The 15,774-nt window shown below is 43.7% G+C and overlaps 1 protein-coding gene across 1 annotated transcript in view; it reads left to right on the forward strand.

Moving 5' to 3' along the window:
• Window positions 1-12,688, forward strand: part of COL9A1 (collagen type IX alpha 1 chain) — a 105,704-nt gene extending 93,016 nt beyond the window's left edge. The window contains exons 34-37 of the mRNA XM_074988877.1: window positions 1,500-1,554; window positions 5,199-5,387; window positions 11,166-11,243; window positions 12,334-12,688. Of these exons, the coding sequence (XP_074844978.1) occupies window positions 1,500-1,554; window positions 5,199-5,387; window positions 11,166-11,243; window positions 12,334-12,518 (507 nt within the window). The 3' untranslated portion in view covers window positions 12,519-12,688. The remainder of the gene's footprint in view (window positions 1-1,499; window positions 1,555-5,198; window positions 5,388-11,165; window positions 11,244-12,333) is intronic.
• The last annotated feature ends 3,086 nt before the right edge of the window (window positions 12,689-15,774 follow it).

Below are 15,774 nucleotides of genomic sequence, written 5' to 3' on the forward strand. Positions count from 1 at the left end.
GGACTGCTGCCTCCAATTCTGGATACCACATTAAGTAGAAATGTGGACAAATTAGGGAAAGTGCAAAAGGGAGCAAGAAAAATTGTAAGATTTAGATAACCTGAGCTGTGGAGAAAGGTGAAAACAAACCAGGCATGTTTAGCTTTCAGGAAAGAGGACTGTGGAGCAAGGACCTGATACAACTTTGAATATGTTAAGGGCTGTTATAAAGAGCACTGTGACCAGTTCTCTATATCCACAGAGGGCAGGACAAGAAGTAATGGGCTTAAGCGGAAGCAAGAGAGATTTAGTTGAGATATTAGGAAAACTTGCTAATGATAAGGGCAGATAATTTCTGGAACAGGCTTTTAAGGGAAATTGTGGAATTCCCATCACTGGAGGTTTTTAAATTGGACAGACACCTGCCAGGGATGGTCTAAGTTTATCTGGTGCTGTCCCAGTCTAGGAGCTGGACTTCTAAAGATCCCTTCTAGCTCTGCATGTCTATGATTCATGTGGCAATCTGCTGCAATGTAGTAATGGCACATATATGAGTAGCTGGAACCTATGGCACTTAAGCCGTGTCTACACAAGCCGGCTACTTCGAAGTAGCCGCGCCAACTTCGAAATAGCGCCCACAATGTCTACACGTGGCAAGCTCTGTTTCAAAGTTGACATTGATGTAAGGCGGCGAGACGTCGAAGTCGCTGTCCCCAACAGGAGATGGGAATAGCACCCTACTTCGATGTTGAATGTCGAAGTAGGGCACGTGTAGACGATCCGCGTCCCACAACATCGAAATAGTGGGGTCCGCCATGGCGGCAATCAGCTGAGGGGTTGAGAAACGCTCTCTCCAGCCCCTGCGGGCCTCTATGGTCACCGTGTGCAGCAGCCCTTAGCCCAGGGCTTCTGGCTGCTGCTGCTGCAGCTGGGGATCCATGCTGCAGGCACAGGGTCTGCAACCAGTTGTCGGCTCTGTGGATCTTGTGCTGTTTAGTGCAAGTGTGTCTGGGAGGGGCCCTTTAAGGGAGCAGCTTGCTGTTGAGTCCGCCCTGTGACCCTGTCTGCAGCTGTTCCTGGCACCCTTATTTCGATGTGGGCTGCTTTGGCGTGTAGACGCTCCCTCACAGCGCCTATTTCTATGTGGTGCTGCCCAACGTCGACGTTGAACGTCAACAGCACCAGCCCTGAAGGACATGTAGATGCTATTCATCGAAATAGCTTATTTCGATTTCGCTACATCGAAATAAGCTATTTCGATGTAGCATACACGTGTAGACGTAGCTTTAGTGTACAGTCTGACTTCTGTTCATGTTCATATACTGCATGCATTCCTGCTGTATATTTGCGCATTAAGATCACCAAAATAGTTCAACATCAATTCTCCTATTGACTTTAGTGGGACTAGTGACAGGGGTATGGTTGAAGAACTGCAACCACCATCCCAAGCCTTAATTGCATCACCCTCATTTTACAAATACCTACTGTATATTAACTGCTGTTGAATATTTTTATGCCAGGGCAGAGAGCCAACAGATCAGCACATTAAGCAGGTCTGCATGAGAGTCATGCAAGGTAAGTAATTGCAATTTTCATCTTTCTTGTGCATTTAAAGCAGGGGAGCCAAACTCTTCACTTGCTGGTTGCATCCAGCATCCGTGGTGTATTAGTGTGATCCATTTGACTTACTGAGATTCTGAAGAATCTAAGCTTCAATATGTTTAAAAAGAAAGTTCCTAGCCCTCCAGCTTGCAAAGATAACCTTCCAGTGGGAAGAAAGTTTAACCATAGTCCACAGGGATCCTGGAACAATCATTCCTGTTTTATTCATTTTATGGGGGTGTTCCATCAAAAGCCTGCTAAAAATATTTTAAATGTCAGCATTAACTATTTGATTGATGATCATTTTAGCAGAAAGAATAAGGGAAGCGTGGGAGTAAAGCCCAGGGGAAGGCAGGAATTGGGAATTGTTGCAAGGAAGAAAATGCAAAAGGAGGAAAAGAAGTGACACAACAGAAAGGGACAGAGAATGGGAAGGAAGAGAAAAGACCAGTAATAATAGTGATCCTAAAGCTGAATAAGTCTTCCAACTAATATTCACTACAACAAAAGCTATTGAGGAAAGAGTAAAAAAGTGTGATAACATATTATTACAAAAATGCTACACTGTATCCTTGATGTTTATACTAACCTTGCACTGTCTTCAGAGTTCAGCTGTGGACAAAGAGTGCTTCTAGAGCTGGAAAATGTGTTAAAATGGAATTTCTCCCTGTACACAGGATGATTTTGGTCTCCCGGAGTAAAGGAAAGAGGATTTGGATGAGTTCAGCATGCTCTTCCTTGCACTGAATACTTTCCAATGAAAAATACCCATTACAAGAAATATTCCCTTAATTTACACCCTGTGCAATACCCTTGACCAGGGCTGTGCAAAATTCAGCCTCCAAGACTGGATCTGGCCTGCCAGCTCCACCGCTGCCTGTCCCACCCCTTCACATGGCTCAGAAAAGTGACTGCAAGGTCCTGTTTGAGCAGTGGTGAGCCCAGGGGCAGGGGGGAAGAGAGGCTTCACATGCTGCCCCTGCCCCCTGCACCATCTCATTGCCTGGTTTCTGGCCAATGGGAATTTTCTGTCTGATGCACAGAACAGAGTAGTTCTTCAATACTCTCCCTTTCCCCAGACCCGCCATCCTTGTTACTCCCCACACGCACAGAAGGTGGAAAGCGAGGTGGCTTAGTGCTGCTATGCTGGGTCTGCCTCTCCCACTTACACAACAGAAATCCCCAGCCAGCTATTTAAGCAGAGGGGATCCAGCTCTCTATCCCCAGTGGAGAACAAGCTCTCATGGGAAGCCTTGTCCCCCACCACCCAAGAGTAATCACTTCCATGATCCCTTCACGGAGTTCTTCCTCTCCGGTCCCATGGCGACGGTGGTCTATCTCTGCCCTCTTCTGTGTAGCAGACACAGATCCCGGCAGTGTCTTGCAGCCACCATTACCCCAGCAGACATAGCTACCCCACAGCCTTTTTTTAAAAACAAACAAAAAAAAAAAGCCCCAAAAACATTCTCCATACATCTGGGAGGGGACAATGTTTTTCCATCATATCAACCCCTGCCTAGGCCTCAGACTTCCCTATCATGGGTTCTGGATCCACAGCAGGTTGGAACAAATGTGCCCAGGGTGTCAAGGCCTTCCTACTTTTGTATAGAATAGGGAAGTGGCTACAGATTGGGTCTCCTTTGCCTGAGGTCCTGAGACAGACAATTTCTGTAATACAGATGAAATTAACAGCTCTTACCTATCAAAGAGTCCTTCGCAGACCACTGAATTGCCAGTTCTTTTGTGCAGAAGAAGCCCTCCACTTACCATGCTATTACCATGGTAACTAGAGAATGGAAAGTGTTTTTTTATGAAAAAAGTAAATTTTGTTTAATCTGAACTTGCATCAGCCTCCATGTATCAAAATAAGATGGTAACTACCTGCATTGAAAACATGTTTTGTCATTAGTACTTACTCACTATTAAATTATGACATTAAAACACCTATTTACAATATGTATAAAAATGTAGGGAGCTGATAGATTAAATATGTCAAAGTGAAAATCATAAGCAGATATTCAGACCCCTAACTGTATTTCTTTGGTGGGATTTGAATTTCAACATTTATACCTTGATCCTTGTAGCACAAAAGAGATTTTTAGGTGTCTGCCACAGAAAATGTCCTTTGGATATTAGACTATCATTTACGGGGTTGGAAATGTTCTTTAATTTGGAAATTCTCAATCATTTTTTAAACTGCCCAATAGTTTATTGCATTTTAGATTTGGCTGCTCTAGCAAAACAAGGTTTTGAAATGTTACCCTCAATAAAGGGCCTTTTTAAAATATGCGTTCTCTTGAAAGGCAGAATATGCAGGGCTGTGGAAGAAGTTTAAGAGATCAGCTATCGAATGTGAAGAATACACGCAGACGTCACAGCTAGGGATGAATTAAATGGCTTGGAAAAATCTGGATTGTCCTATTGTGGCCATTCAGACCTTTCCAAACAGCACCTAAACATTTCAAAGGTTCAAATTAAAAATATTCGAAGTACCTCACTCTAGAAATCCACTTTATTTAAAGACAGTTGCCTGAAGCTTAGCTCGTCATGCATCCCCTCCGACAAATCTCACACTTCCAAGTAGTCAGTTGTCCCAAGATTTCCCCAAATGTAGTGCCTGCCTGTCCCTACTGGAATTCCGTGTTTATACATTCTAGGTTTGTTCTGTTCCTTTCCGGTTGAGAAAAGTGTGTTTAGGCAAGAAAAACAGAGTGGCACCAAATTGGGAATGATTGTGTCTGGGAAAGGCTGTTAAATGTAGGAGAGGATCTCTGGATGAAAGAAGAGAGCTGAATGGTCTGAAAAAGGGATGACTAAAATGCATATGGCAGTGGCTTGAAAGAAAAAGAGGACGAGGAAGTCTGTGCAGGCCATTCAAAGGAACACTGAGGAGCGGATCCTACTCCTAGAACAATCAAAAAGAGCTTTGCGATTAACTCCGATGAGATAAGTAATCATCAGCAGCATGCAGATAAATTCATGCACAATTACATATTGAATTTGTTCACGTTGTCACAGCAAATTAAATGCAAATTTAAGTATTTTGTCCCTGAAAATGTGGATGTAGGAGCTGTTCTCTAATTACCTCGTGTGCCATGTCATGACATAGTGTTATATGTAAGCTGATATATTTCTTCCTGATTTTGGAATTCTTTAAAGGCTCCTGCTTTTGAGGCCAGAGCCTAACAATCACTATAGTAAAATTGAAACACTCCGCCCCCATTAAAGAGACACTTTTATATAGACAATTTGCAATGCATATAATTTATTTAGATCATTTTAGATTCTTGAAGCCATAACATGATAGGAGGTGTGAGGTTTAAAAAGTACAATTCACTTCTTTGTAGGGTACATAAGTGGTAAGAAACTTCCTATTGAGAACAGTGATGCAAAGAACCCTGTTGTATCAGGGCTTGTGGAAAATGCTCTCTAGACACGTGTGACGTCACATGCTCCATCCTTCTCTAATAGCTTCCATGGTACAGGATTGGCTGTATGAAAGCTATGCTTTCTTTTTAATGAAAGTCAAATACAAAATACTTTGGGGAAAGCCACTTACTGCTCACTTAATGTAAGGTCTGTTGCTCAATTTCACCCTGCCTGTTTCTTTGCTACAGAACAACTCGCTCAGCTAGCAGCTAGCCTTAGGAGGCCTGAAGCTGGTGCTACAGGTCTCCCAGGTCGACCTGGCCCACCAGGTGCTCCCGGACCTCCTGGAGAAAATGGCTTTCCAGGACAGATTGGACCCCGTGGTTTACCAGGTCTTAAAGGTCCTCCTGGTGAGATTGGTTTGAAAGGTCCAAGAGGTAAGAGAAGCCTGACTAGGTGTTTTAATTTGTGGAGCATAAATGCTGTCAGCTTTTTGTTGCTTACTTTTTCCGTGGAATCAAATTACACTAAAGTGAGGTTCAGCATTACCAGAAACAAATTTAATAAACGCCATGTATGGCTTAATACGTTGTCTGGGTTCAGAGGGGTAGCCGTGTTAGTCTGGATCTGTAGCAGCAACAAAGGGTCCTGTGGCACCTTATAGACTAACAGAAAAGTTCAGAGAATGAGCTTTCGTGAGTTAACTCACTTCTTCAGATGCTGGTCATCAGCACCAGCATCTGAAGAAGTGAGTTAACTCACGAAAGCTCATGCCCTAAACTTTTCTGTTAGTCTATAAGGTGCCACAGGACCCTTCATTGTTGTCTGCATTGTAGACCTTTGAGCACTTTGATTTTAGGATTAATACTTTTCTCTGCCAGCAAAGTGTCTGAATTTAAGTCTGTTTTCAGTTTCCATATTATGTACTTCAGTCTGCTACGCCTTCATTCCTCATGTCTGGGGATACATCTAGGCTGCAAAAAAGCCCTGTTTGTCAGCAAGTCCCTCAGCCCTCATCTACAGAGTCTGTGTTGTAGGGCTCAGGATAGGGCAATAAATGCAGCAATAAATATATTCCTACTTGGGCTTGAGCTCAGGCTGAGATCCACCCTCCTCATCCCATTTCTGAGCCTGACAGGAGCACCTCACTGCTATGTTTAGTGCCATAGCATCAGCTCCGGGCTGAATACCAAGACTCTGAGGTTTGCTTGTGGTGGTAGTCTTTTTACAGAGCAGACATACCCTCTGAGGCACAGAAGGATGAAGGGCTCAGACACTAAGGGCCAAATTTTTAATGGTAGTTAGATGCCTAATGGGAATTTTCAAAAGCATCAAGGCACATAAAAGCAGAAGCTTAAGTGGTTATGAAAATTCCACTATGCATCTAAGTACCCTTAAATCTTGGCCCCTAAATGACTTGCTTAAGATCACATAAAAGCCTCAGTGCAGCAAAGCCAACCCTAAATCCAGCCCTAGTCAGCCAATCATTTCAGCAGTGCACTTGCAATTAACCACATGCTTAACTGCTTTGCTGATTAGGGATGGATTTCTGAACTGAGGCTATAATGAGTAAATGGTGATATCTTGTCTTCTACTTATCTCTAGAACTCACCTCCCACCCATTACTAGATCTCTTGGCACCACTCAGGGCTGTCCACCCCAGTGGTAGCGAGTACATGGTAAACTCCTGCCGTGGACAAGAAAGTTGGCATTTCCCATGTGTTAGCAAGTTAAAAAAAAAAAGTAGGTGGGAGAGCTAGCAAGAAAATATACTTCTTTTCATAGTGAAGACAGCCTTGCAGTCTTCTTTCCCTTATTTGCCTAGTCACTTTACATCTGCTTAGCTTTTACCATGCCTCCCATATGTGCATCCTGCAGCTCACACAGATGGTGCCCATTCTCGGTTGATACCCCCTCTGAATGTAAAATAGCTCCCTTTCATCAAGATCACTTATTCATTAAACCTTATGGCAGGATCAGCCTATCATTCTAAATTGATCAGGTCAGTGAATTTAGAACTGACAGACAAATCTTCCTTATTGTGTGGCTCTAATAATCAGACAAATTCAACATTCAGCACCCTTGAACTGGTCTTGCAAAATCTATGGAATCCTTTGAAAAGGTAAAATCTGTATCTAGGAATTGGCTTACTCAATGTATTAAAATTTTTATTTAATCTAAATGAATAATTTTTTGTTCCTCACTGATAGGGTTTTGCCTTCAAAGGAGTGGGGGCGGGATTTTCTGCAAAACTAAAGTATGTATTTGTCTTTCCATCTAGCAGTGGGATTTTTTTTTCTTTTTGCTTTTTCTTGAATGAGGGCAGGAGCAGTGTCTCTTTAAAAATTCTGTTCTCTTGCTAAACCCTCTGGGTTTAGAGGAGTATCAATTTTTGTCAAAAGCAAAATTGTATAAAATCTTGAAGAGAGGTACCATTTTCAAGGCAAACACAAACTCTAATTACAATGGAACTAGAGATCTGCTGCTACATTCAGGTAGGAATACTTCAAGAAATTGTTTTCAGTAAATTCTATGGTCTGTGTTATACAGGCAGTCAGCCAGGACGATCACAGAGATTCCTCTGGCCGAAGAATCTATGAATATATAATATATTCTTACCCCCATTCTGTTGATATACAAAGCAGAAAAATAGAGAGGCATCAAGGCACACATACTGAATACTCTGTACCTGGCCAAAAATGTAATTGTAAAATTGAAGAAAGAAAGGTTGAAGCACGAACAGTACATTTAAAAAAAAACCTTAAAAAATCAACTTCCCATAATGCCTTTCTTTCATGTTACACCTGGTAAATGTGTGGGTGCATTTCTGAACACCTCAGTAATAGTATGAGGTATGTTCTATCCCATGCAAGAGTTTTGTGGTGAAGAGTGTTTCTTAGGCTGTAAATCAGGCATCACATGAGATTGTTTATGTTTGTTAGCAATTTTGTGCTTGGACTAATCCTTATAGATGGGTTTCTTCGCATGTAACAATCAGGTCAGTTCCCCACACTCATGAATGCAAGAGAACTAGGGTAGGACAGTAAGATTAGCACAGAGAAAGCTACTGCAGAGGCATCAGTTTAACCTGAACTGGGAATTGCAGGATCATATGGTTGCTGTTTGTTCAGAGGAGCAATCTGAGACATTTCAGCTGTATCTGGTTTGGCACCTCAACACCAAAATGACCAGCCTCTTAGAAAAACAGGTTAATATGAAGCGCGTCTGATCTTGTTAGCTTGGGTTTTGAAGATGGAAGGAGGTTTTAATCGCTGTCAAGAAAAAAGAAATCTATTTTGTAGAAAAATTGCATGCTATTGTTGATCTGAACTAAGTACACAGGACAGCTCTGAATGTGGTAATCTCTGCCTTCTAGTATTCTTTTATTAATAAATGGCAAAAGGATACATGGGGTGCTGCAGCAAGCAAATTGTGCCAAACAAATAACAAGTCCCTGCTCTGAAAATCAGTGTTGCCATCTGAATGCACAATGGTGAAAGAGAGGTTATAAAGACATACAAAGATGCCATCCTGAATGCAAGGAAAACATGAAGACTGGGAAAGTAGATTGAGAGCTATTTGCAGAGAGATGAACCCATGGGACTGGAAGAGGTCAGCCAGGGAGGGCATCAAAAGAGAAAAGAAATGAAGTCTATGCAGGGTTACTGAGTACTATGGAGCCAAGGGAGGGCATGCTGAAAGAATAGTCGGAAAGGTGAAAGCACAAGGAAATGGAAGTTGGGAAAGAGAGGTGAGTAGTGATCAGCTGTGGCGAGGGTGAAGAAGTTTGCTTTTGAGGGAGGAGGTCTGTAGTGAGAGCAACTTCAGTGGAACGAAGGAGGTCAGAAATGGAAATTCAATGGAACGCCACATTGAAACAGTCCGATAGAGAACCAGAAGAAAATAATCAGAGGCTACATCTACACTATGAGATAAATTCAATTTTTAATAAATTCAATTTTTAACCTCATTTGTATGGACTCGAATTTGTGTCCACAAACCTTTTTGGAATTCGACCAATTATTTTTCTGGGCTGAGTTTCTGCATCCCCATTGCCCTGTGCTGTTTTGACCACGTGAGCAGTGCATTGTGGGTACCTATCCCACAGTGCCTTAGCCCTGGTTGCTTGAGGGGTGTTTTATATTCGACTCCCAGAATGCAAAGCACTGTCCCAGGATTCAGAGCACCCAGGGACAGAATTCAGACCTCCCGCAAATCTTCCTGGGTTCCCTGTGCCACGTGTCCTCTGTGGATGTTGGTATAGTAACAGTCAGCAGTGCTATCAGCATTGTCCGCCCCGTGCTGTGCCATCAGCCATGTGTCCAGACCTTTATATTTGCAGGCCTGGTGCTGCAGAATTCAAATTCTAATGCAATCAAAAATTTGTGGGCTTCCTGTGCATCTGGATAGAAAGCAGCAGCGAAGGAAGCGGCCATACATGGAGGGTCACTGCCTAGCTTTGTGAGCTACAAACGGGACACTTCTGGAGGCTAATAAATTCGATTTAAAGACATGGCACTTCCACACTAGCCTTTATTTGAAATTTGAAATTCAAAATTGATGCTATACCCATCCTGTAATGTCGACATTTTGTTTTCAGTATTAGGCTTAGTAATTCAAACTATGGTATTTACAGTGAAGACAGTGATGTTTTAATATTGTGCTAGGTGCTTTAAATTCGATTTATCTCGTAGTGTAGATGCAACCAGAGGGTTCAGCTGTAAATGACCCAGTGAAGGGGTTTAGAGCAAAAGAAGGGGTGCGTGTCTACACCTTGTAGCAAACACCACTCCAAAGTTTGCAGTACTTAGGGATACTAATATATACGTGGGTAATGGCATCAAGTTACTGCTGCTGTAATTACAAGGGCAGGATTAATCCCCAAGTAGATTGGCTAGCTGTAATCTCTACAATTTAGCGCTAGCAATGTCCTCCTTTGCACACCTTCCTCTTCCTCAGTGGGTACTCCAACATGTTTGTGAGCTCAACAGCCTCTGCTCAAATGACTGCCAAAGAAGTTTCTGCTGTGCCATTTCTCATTAATCTCAGACTCATGAGACTGGCTGCAGTGCATGAGACTCATGAAAAGAAAGCAAACCAATGTAGTTTTTATTCAAAATGGCTTCAAATATTATTAGATCTACGCTTCAAAGGTTAGACTTCTAACTTTCTAGGAATACCAAGGGATTGCTTGCATAGATCTCTTCAAAAGCAGATGGAAGAATCTACAGGGACTCTACGTGTGATGAGCAGCACTGAATGTAGATGGTGAAGTAACAAACATTTTGGTGCTCCCACTTCTTTTTAAGGGACTTTTCCCGCTTCTTTGTTCAGAGGAGTGTAAGAAACAGATTTTGAAGGCAGGCCCTGACTCTGTAAAAGGAAAACCCAATTGAGTTTTGTTCTGTTCTACCGTAACTAGCCCTATTGTCTAATGTACCAAGACAGTAATTTCTCAAAGGCAAGAGAAGAGATGCCTGTATTATTTTTTCAGGTGCCTAATTAAAACCCAGTTGGGATGTCACAGAAGATTTAATAAGAATGGGCTTTTTTTCCCACATTTCCTAAGCCATGGCAGCCAAGGTGGCCTCTAACTAACACAAACCAGCTTCTGAGAACTACTATCCTTTGTAGTCCAGCTCATGTAGCTTAATAAGGACCTTTACTGACTATTTCAGATGCCCCCTAAACCACTTGCATTATGTTTTGTTTTTGACCAGGGTATCAAAAGCTATCTTGGGTGGCACATGTGAAACATGACATAACCCAGCGTATAACCCAATTGCCAGCTTATGGGAATCTTTTTTTTTAAGCGTCTACCCTTGGGTGTAACTCCTGTGCAGAGCTGGTCCAGCAGGGCCTGGCCACTGGGCTGGACCCAAGAAGGCACGTTGCCAATGGGACCAGGCTGGTGGATGCTATAGTCCATTGCCACCTTGCTTGCCTTGCCCTAAGGCTGGGCCTGCACCTGTGGATAGAAATGGAGAGAAGAGGATAGAAATTATGCTGACACCACATTGACTTTTTAAAATAATATATTCCATTCCTGCTTGCAATGGTGTTGTAGTCGAGTTGGTCCCAGGATATTAGATGAGCTGGTTGAGGTAATATCTTTTATTGGACCAGCAACTGTGGGTAAATGAGTCATGCCTTGCAATAGAGAAAAAAAATGGCTTTTCACAGACTGTGGATGACATGTCACTAATTTGCCTCAGGTGAAACTGGTGAAAAGGGGGACAGAGGATTTCCAGGCAGAGGACCCAAAGGCTTGCCAGGAATAACAGGACTTCCAGGTAAATATTCAGGGGTATGTAGAGGTGGTAAGAGGGGAGAGGTGATGGGCGAGAACAAGCTGAAGTCATTCGTTTCAAAAGAATTCAAGCACAGTCATTTGTTAACGAATCAGCTGTATGCTTGTGTTTTTATATTATATATAAGCAATTAATTATGCTGCCATGAATAAGAATTATCATCATTATAGAAAGAGAAATAAGCCTAGGCCTGATCCTGTACCATCAAATCAATGACAAATGTCCCATTGGTTTCAGCAGGTTCAGGCTTGGGCCCAGCATATGTAAACCAAAAAACGTCAGACATGAAGTTCCCCTAATGACAATCACAATAAACTAAAGAACTCTACCCAGCTGTAAATAGAAGAGTCTTCAAAGATGCTGTTTTCAATTTTTGGGCTTCAAATTATTGTCCATTATTTTCATTATTTGCCATGTTGTAGCACCATGCCAGAATCCAGATTCTTGCTCATAAATGTAACACTACTGACCTCAAGTGGTTAAATGAAGAGGTACAGTCATTTTCAATATAACAAGGTCTCTGGCACACTTCTCTGGGTGTGTATGCGCAGATATAGGCTACTGAATGTGCTTTTCTGTGCAACAAGGAGAATAATTTGACATTAAAAAAAGAGATCTTTGAAAACCTCAGTTGGAAAAAACTTACAGAAATTGCTTATTATTTCCTCAATTCACTGACAATTTAGGGAGAAATATGTACAAATGTACCTTACTACACAACGGATCTGCTCCTTGTGTGTACTGAGAGTGTGTATTCACTGGAGAAGAAAATAATTTTTTGTGTCCTTTGTGCGCATCACCAACAGAACTGTGCATTAGCTTCTAACCATTAACACTGCTACCCTGTTGATGGCATTAGAGTTGCACAGAGATAACTGCAAGGCTAATTTGGCCTATGGGCACTTTATTGCTGATACTCTGTGAGAACTCAGCGAGACTTAGGTTGCATTTGGGAGTATTGCTGATAGAGAAACAACAATTTGTAAAGGGAAGACATTTTAAATAAAACAATGATCTACATTTCATATCTGCAATGTAGTGCTTCTGTTTACATGTACGTCCATTCTTCTAGGTGAACCTGGCAAACCAAGCTATGGAAGGGAAGGACGTGATGGTGAACGAGGCCCACCAGGAGTGGCTGGTCAGCCTGGAATACCTGGTCCTCCAGGTCCTGCTGGTCCTCCGGGGTATTGTGAGCCGTCATCTTGCACAGTGCAAGCTGGACAGATAGCTGAAAAGAACATGAAAGGGCCATGAAAGTGCAATGGTAGTGGTGTGAAATATATCAGTTTACTTTCTGCACCTCACAAAATGGATGTGAAACCTACCAAAGAGAAGAAACGTAGCATCCAAACCTTCAATGGGACATAAACATATTTTTTGTACAGTCTTACAAGGCAACCAAATTTAAAATGGTGATGCTTGAAAAACTACACAGGCAGTTGTCTTTCTCTTCCCCTTGGAGATAACAAGACAGTTATCTTAAACCAATTTGTTTATAAAATAAGTAAAGCCCTTTCCCAGTAACTCTCCCTGCCCCCTCTCCCCCCCGGCATTCCATGTGGTGTACAGGGATGTACCATGTTTTAGGGCATCAACTGAATAAAAAAGACAGACTGGTATGTTTACTCTGGTTATAGTTATTGATATTTTTTGGGGTACACTTGTAAAATCAATTCCATGGGGCTGAATTGAACTAATCTGATCATCTCAGTTACATTCATCTCACCACGTGTATGTGAGGTACAATGTATACTAAACCTCTGTCTCCAGTCACTGTGAGTTAGATTGTACAAATACAGCTGCCAGACCTTTGCTGTAAAAACATGTCACACTGAATACTTTGTATGACATAAATGTGTGATTACTTTTTATCATGATTACATCATATAGACTAACCTCTATGCATAATGCTGGGTTTCATTTTTTTTTTTGTCTCCAATTTGTGTTGAGTCCCCACTTCTATATGCAGCTTGCGCCATCTCAGGTCCTTCTATGTGAAAGGAAATGAAGAAGGCAAGATGCCACTGTGAAGAGAACGTTAATAACCAGAACTAAATGAGTTGGAGATTATTTATTTTAAAGGTCTGAAGGGACATCTCTGGTTGTACAAAAGGAAAAAATAAATAATGTTTCTCAAGCCCTTGCATGTTTTTGTATGAATGGTCATGTACATTATCGTTAAAAGCAATAGTTAGGTAGCATTATCTCAGAGCAGCTTCTCTGTTTTTCTTTTCTATTACAGCTCCATTGCTATAGAAAAATGTGCAATGTGGGTATTTTTGTTTCTTCTCGTCACTATGTAAATTAAAGTTTGTGTGTTTTGGAATATATATCTTCTCTAAAGCGTCCTCTCTCAAGGCAGAAATAGAACTGTCCTGATTTGATGGGTCGCACCCCAATAACCAGTAGTTTCTAAATAATTTAAAATCTACACCAGGGTACAGGTACCACAGATATTTATGTTTGCCTGGTCTTCAGTTGTTTGCTTCTGCTTAAAACTCTTCACGTTTTTGTGACAGGAAATAAAAATGGTGGTTGGGGGAAATCAGTCAACTAAGTTTTGCCCAGAATATACAAACAAAAATGTCTCTCTCTCTCGCTCTGTGTGTGTGTGTGTGAGGGGAGGGGGGTAGTAGTAGATGAATCCTAAAATAAAATGTAGTTGAAACATGTTCACTTGATGAGACAGTGCATGAAAGCTCGGCACCTTTCTGAGCACTTCTTCTGAGGAGTGGTAGTGAAATTAACACCTTCCAGAACAATGGCAACCAGTCCTTTCCTCTAGGAACATCAGTTACTTCTTGTTTCAGGCACATACCAAGAGGATTTGAAGGCAAACCCAGCAAAGTACTGAAATGTGTTTAACCTGCACTGGTTGAAGAAGCTCACACCAGGTATAGAGGAACTCTTTAAGTTTGGTGGATGTTGCAGCAGATTATGGCATTAGGACAGCAATTACAGGATAAATAAGAACAAAAGATGAAACAAACCAACTTCGTTTGAGACCCTAACCAGCCTGTGCACACTCTGTCAGTGGTGGGTGTCTGTGATACACCACCTAGTCCTATAAAGTCCAACAGTTAGACTGGACCAGTTCTAAAGATGTCAGCCGTTCACTCCCGAGTAAATTTTTGATACATGATAGCTACGTCTACACGTGAATGCTCCATCGAAATAAGCTATTTCGATGATTAGCGTCTACACATCCTCCAGGGCTGGTGCCGTAGACGTTCAACGTCGACGTTGGGCAGCACCACATTGAAATAGGCACTGCAGGGGAGCGTCTACAGGCCAAAGTGGCCCACATCGAAATAAGGGTGCCAGGAACAGCTGCAGACAGGGTCACAGGGCGGACTAGCACTTCCGGGGCAACAGCTAGCCACTCCCTTAAAGGGTTCCTCCCAGACACGCTCAGCCTGCACAGCACGTGGTCTGCACAGCCATAGGCATGCATACCTCGGCGAAGCAGTATGGACCCCCAGCAGCAGCAGCAGCCAGAGGTCCACACAGCCGCCCCTGCAGAAGCAGTGCTCGCCCTGCTCAATGCCATGCAGGAGGCAGCTGATCACCTTCTAGTCACAGAAGAAGAGGAGCTGCCCGCAGGGGACAAGGAAGCAGCCCCAGACCCTGCTGTCCTCTGCCCCCGCCCCCGCCGCACATGCCGCCGGCTGTGGAGCTACCCCACAAGCACTGACTGGTGGGAGCGGCTGGTGCTTGGCGAGTGGGACAACGAGCGCTGGCTCCAGAACTTTCGCATGAGCTGGCAGAAATTCCTGGAGCTCTGCCAGTGGCTCACCCCCCCGAGGCACCAGGACACCTTCATGCGACGTGCCCTCAGCGTGGAGAAACGGGTCGGCATCGCTGTCTGGAAGCTGGCCACTCCAGACAGCTACCGATCCGTGGGGCAGCAGTTTGGTGTCGGCAAGGCCACCATTGGGGCTGTCCTCATGGAGGTAAGAGGACCCACGGGGGAAGGGGGGAGGCTGGGGGGGGCAGCCCTGGGGGTGGGAGGGAGCCCTGGCGGGGGGGGGAGGGCCAGACACACCCCTCACTGGTGCGCTCCCTTGTCCTTCCCCTGCAGGTCGTTCGCGCCATCAACGCCCTGCTCCTCCAAAGGCTCGTGCGGCTTGGGGACCTGGATGCCGCCATCATGGGGTTTGCCAGCCTGGGCTTCCCAAATTGCTTTGGGGCTCTGGATGGGACCCATGTCCCCATCTGAGCTCCAGAGCACAGTGGAGGCTGCTTCCGGAACACGAAGGGCTACCATTCGGTGGTCCTCCAGGCCTTGGTGGACAGCCGGGGCCACTTCCTGGACGTTTATGTTGGCTGGCCTGGCAGCACCCACGACGCCTGGGTGTTCAGGAATTTGGGCCTGTGCTGCCGGCTGGAGGCGGGGACCTACATCCCCCAGCGGGAGAGCCCTGTGGGGGGCACCACCATGCCCCTCTGCATCGTCACAGACGCGGCGTACCCCCTCCGACCCTGGCTCATGCACCCTTACACGGGCCAT

The sequence above is a fragment of the Carettochelys insculpta genome, chromosome 3 (assembly GCF_033958435.1).
Source record: "Carettochelys insculpta isolate YL-2023 chromosome 3, ASM3395843v1, whole genome shotgun sequence".
Classification (NCBI taxonomy): Eukaryota; Metazoa; Chordata; order Testudines; family Carettochelyidae; genus Carettochelys; species Carettochelys insculpta.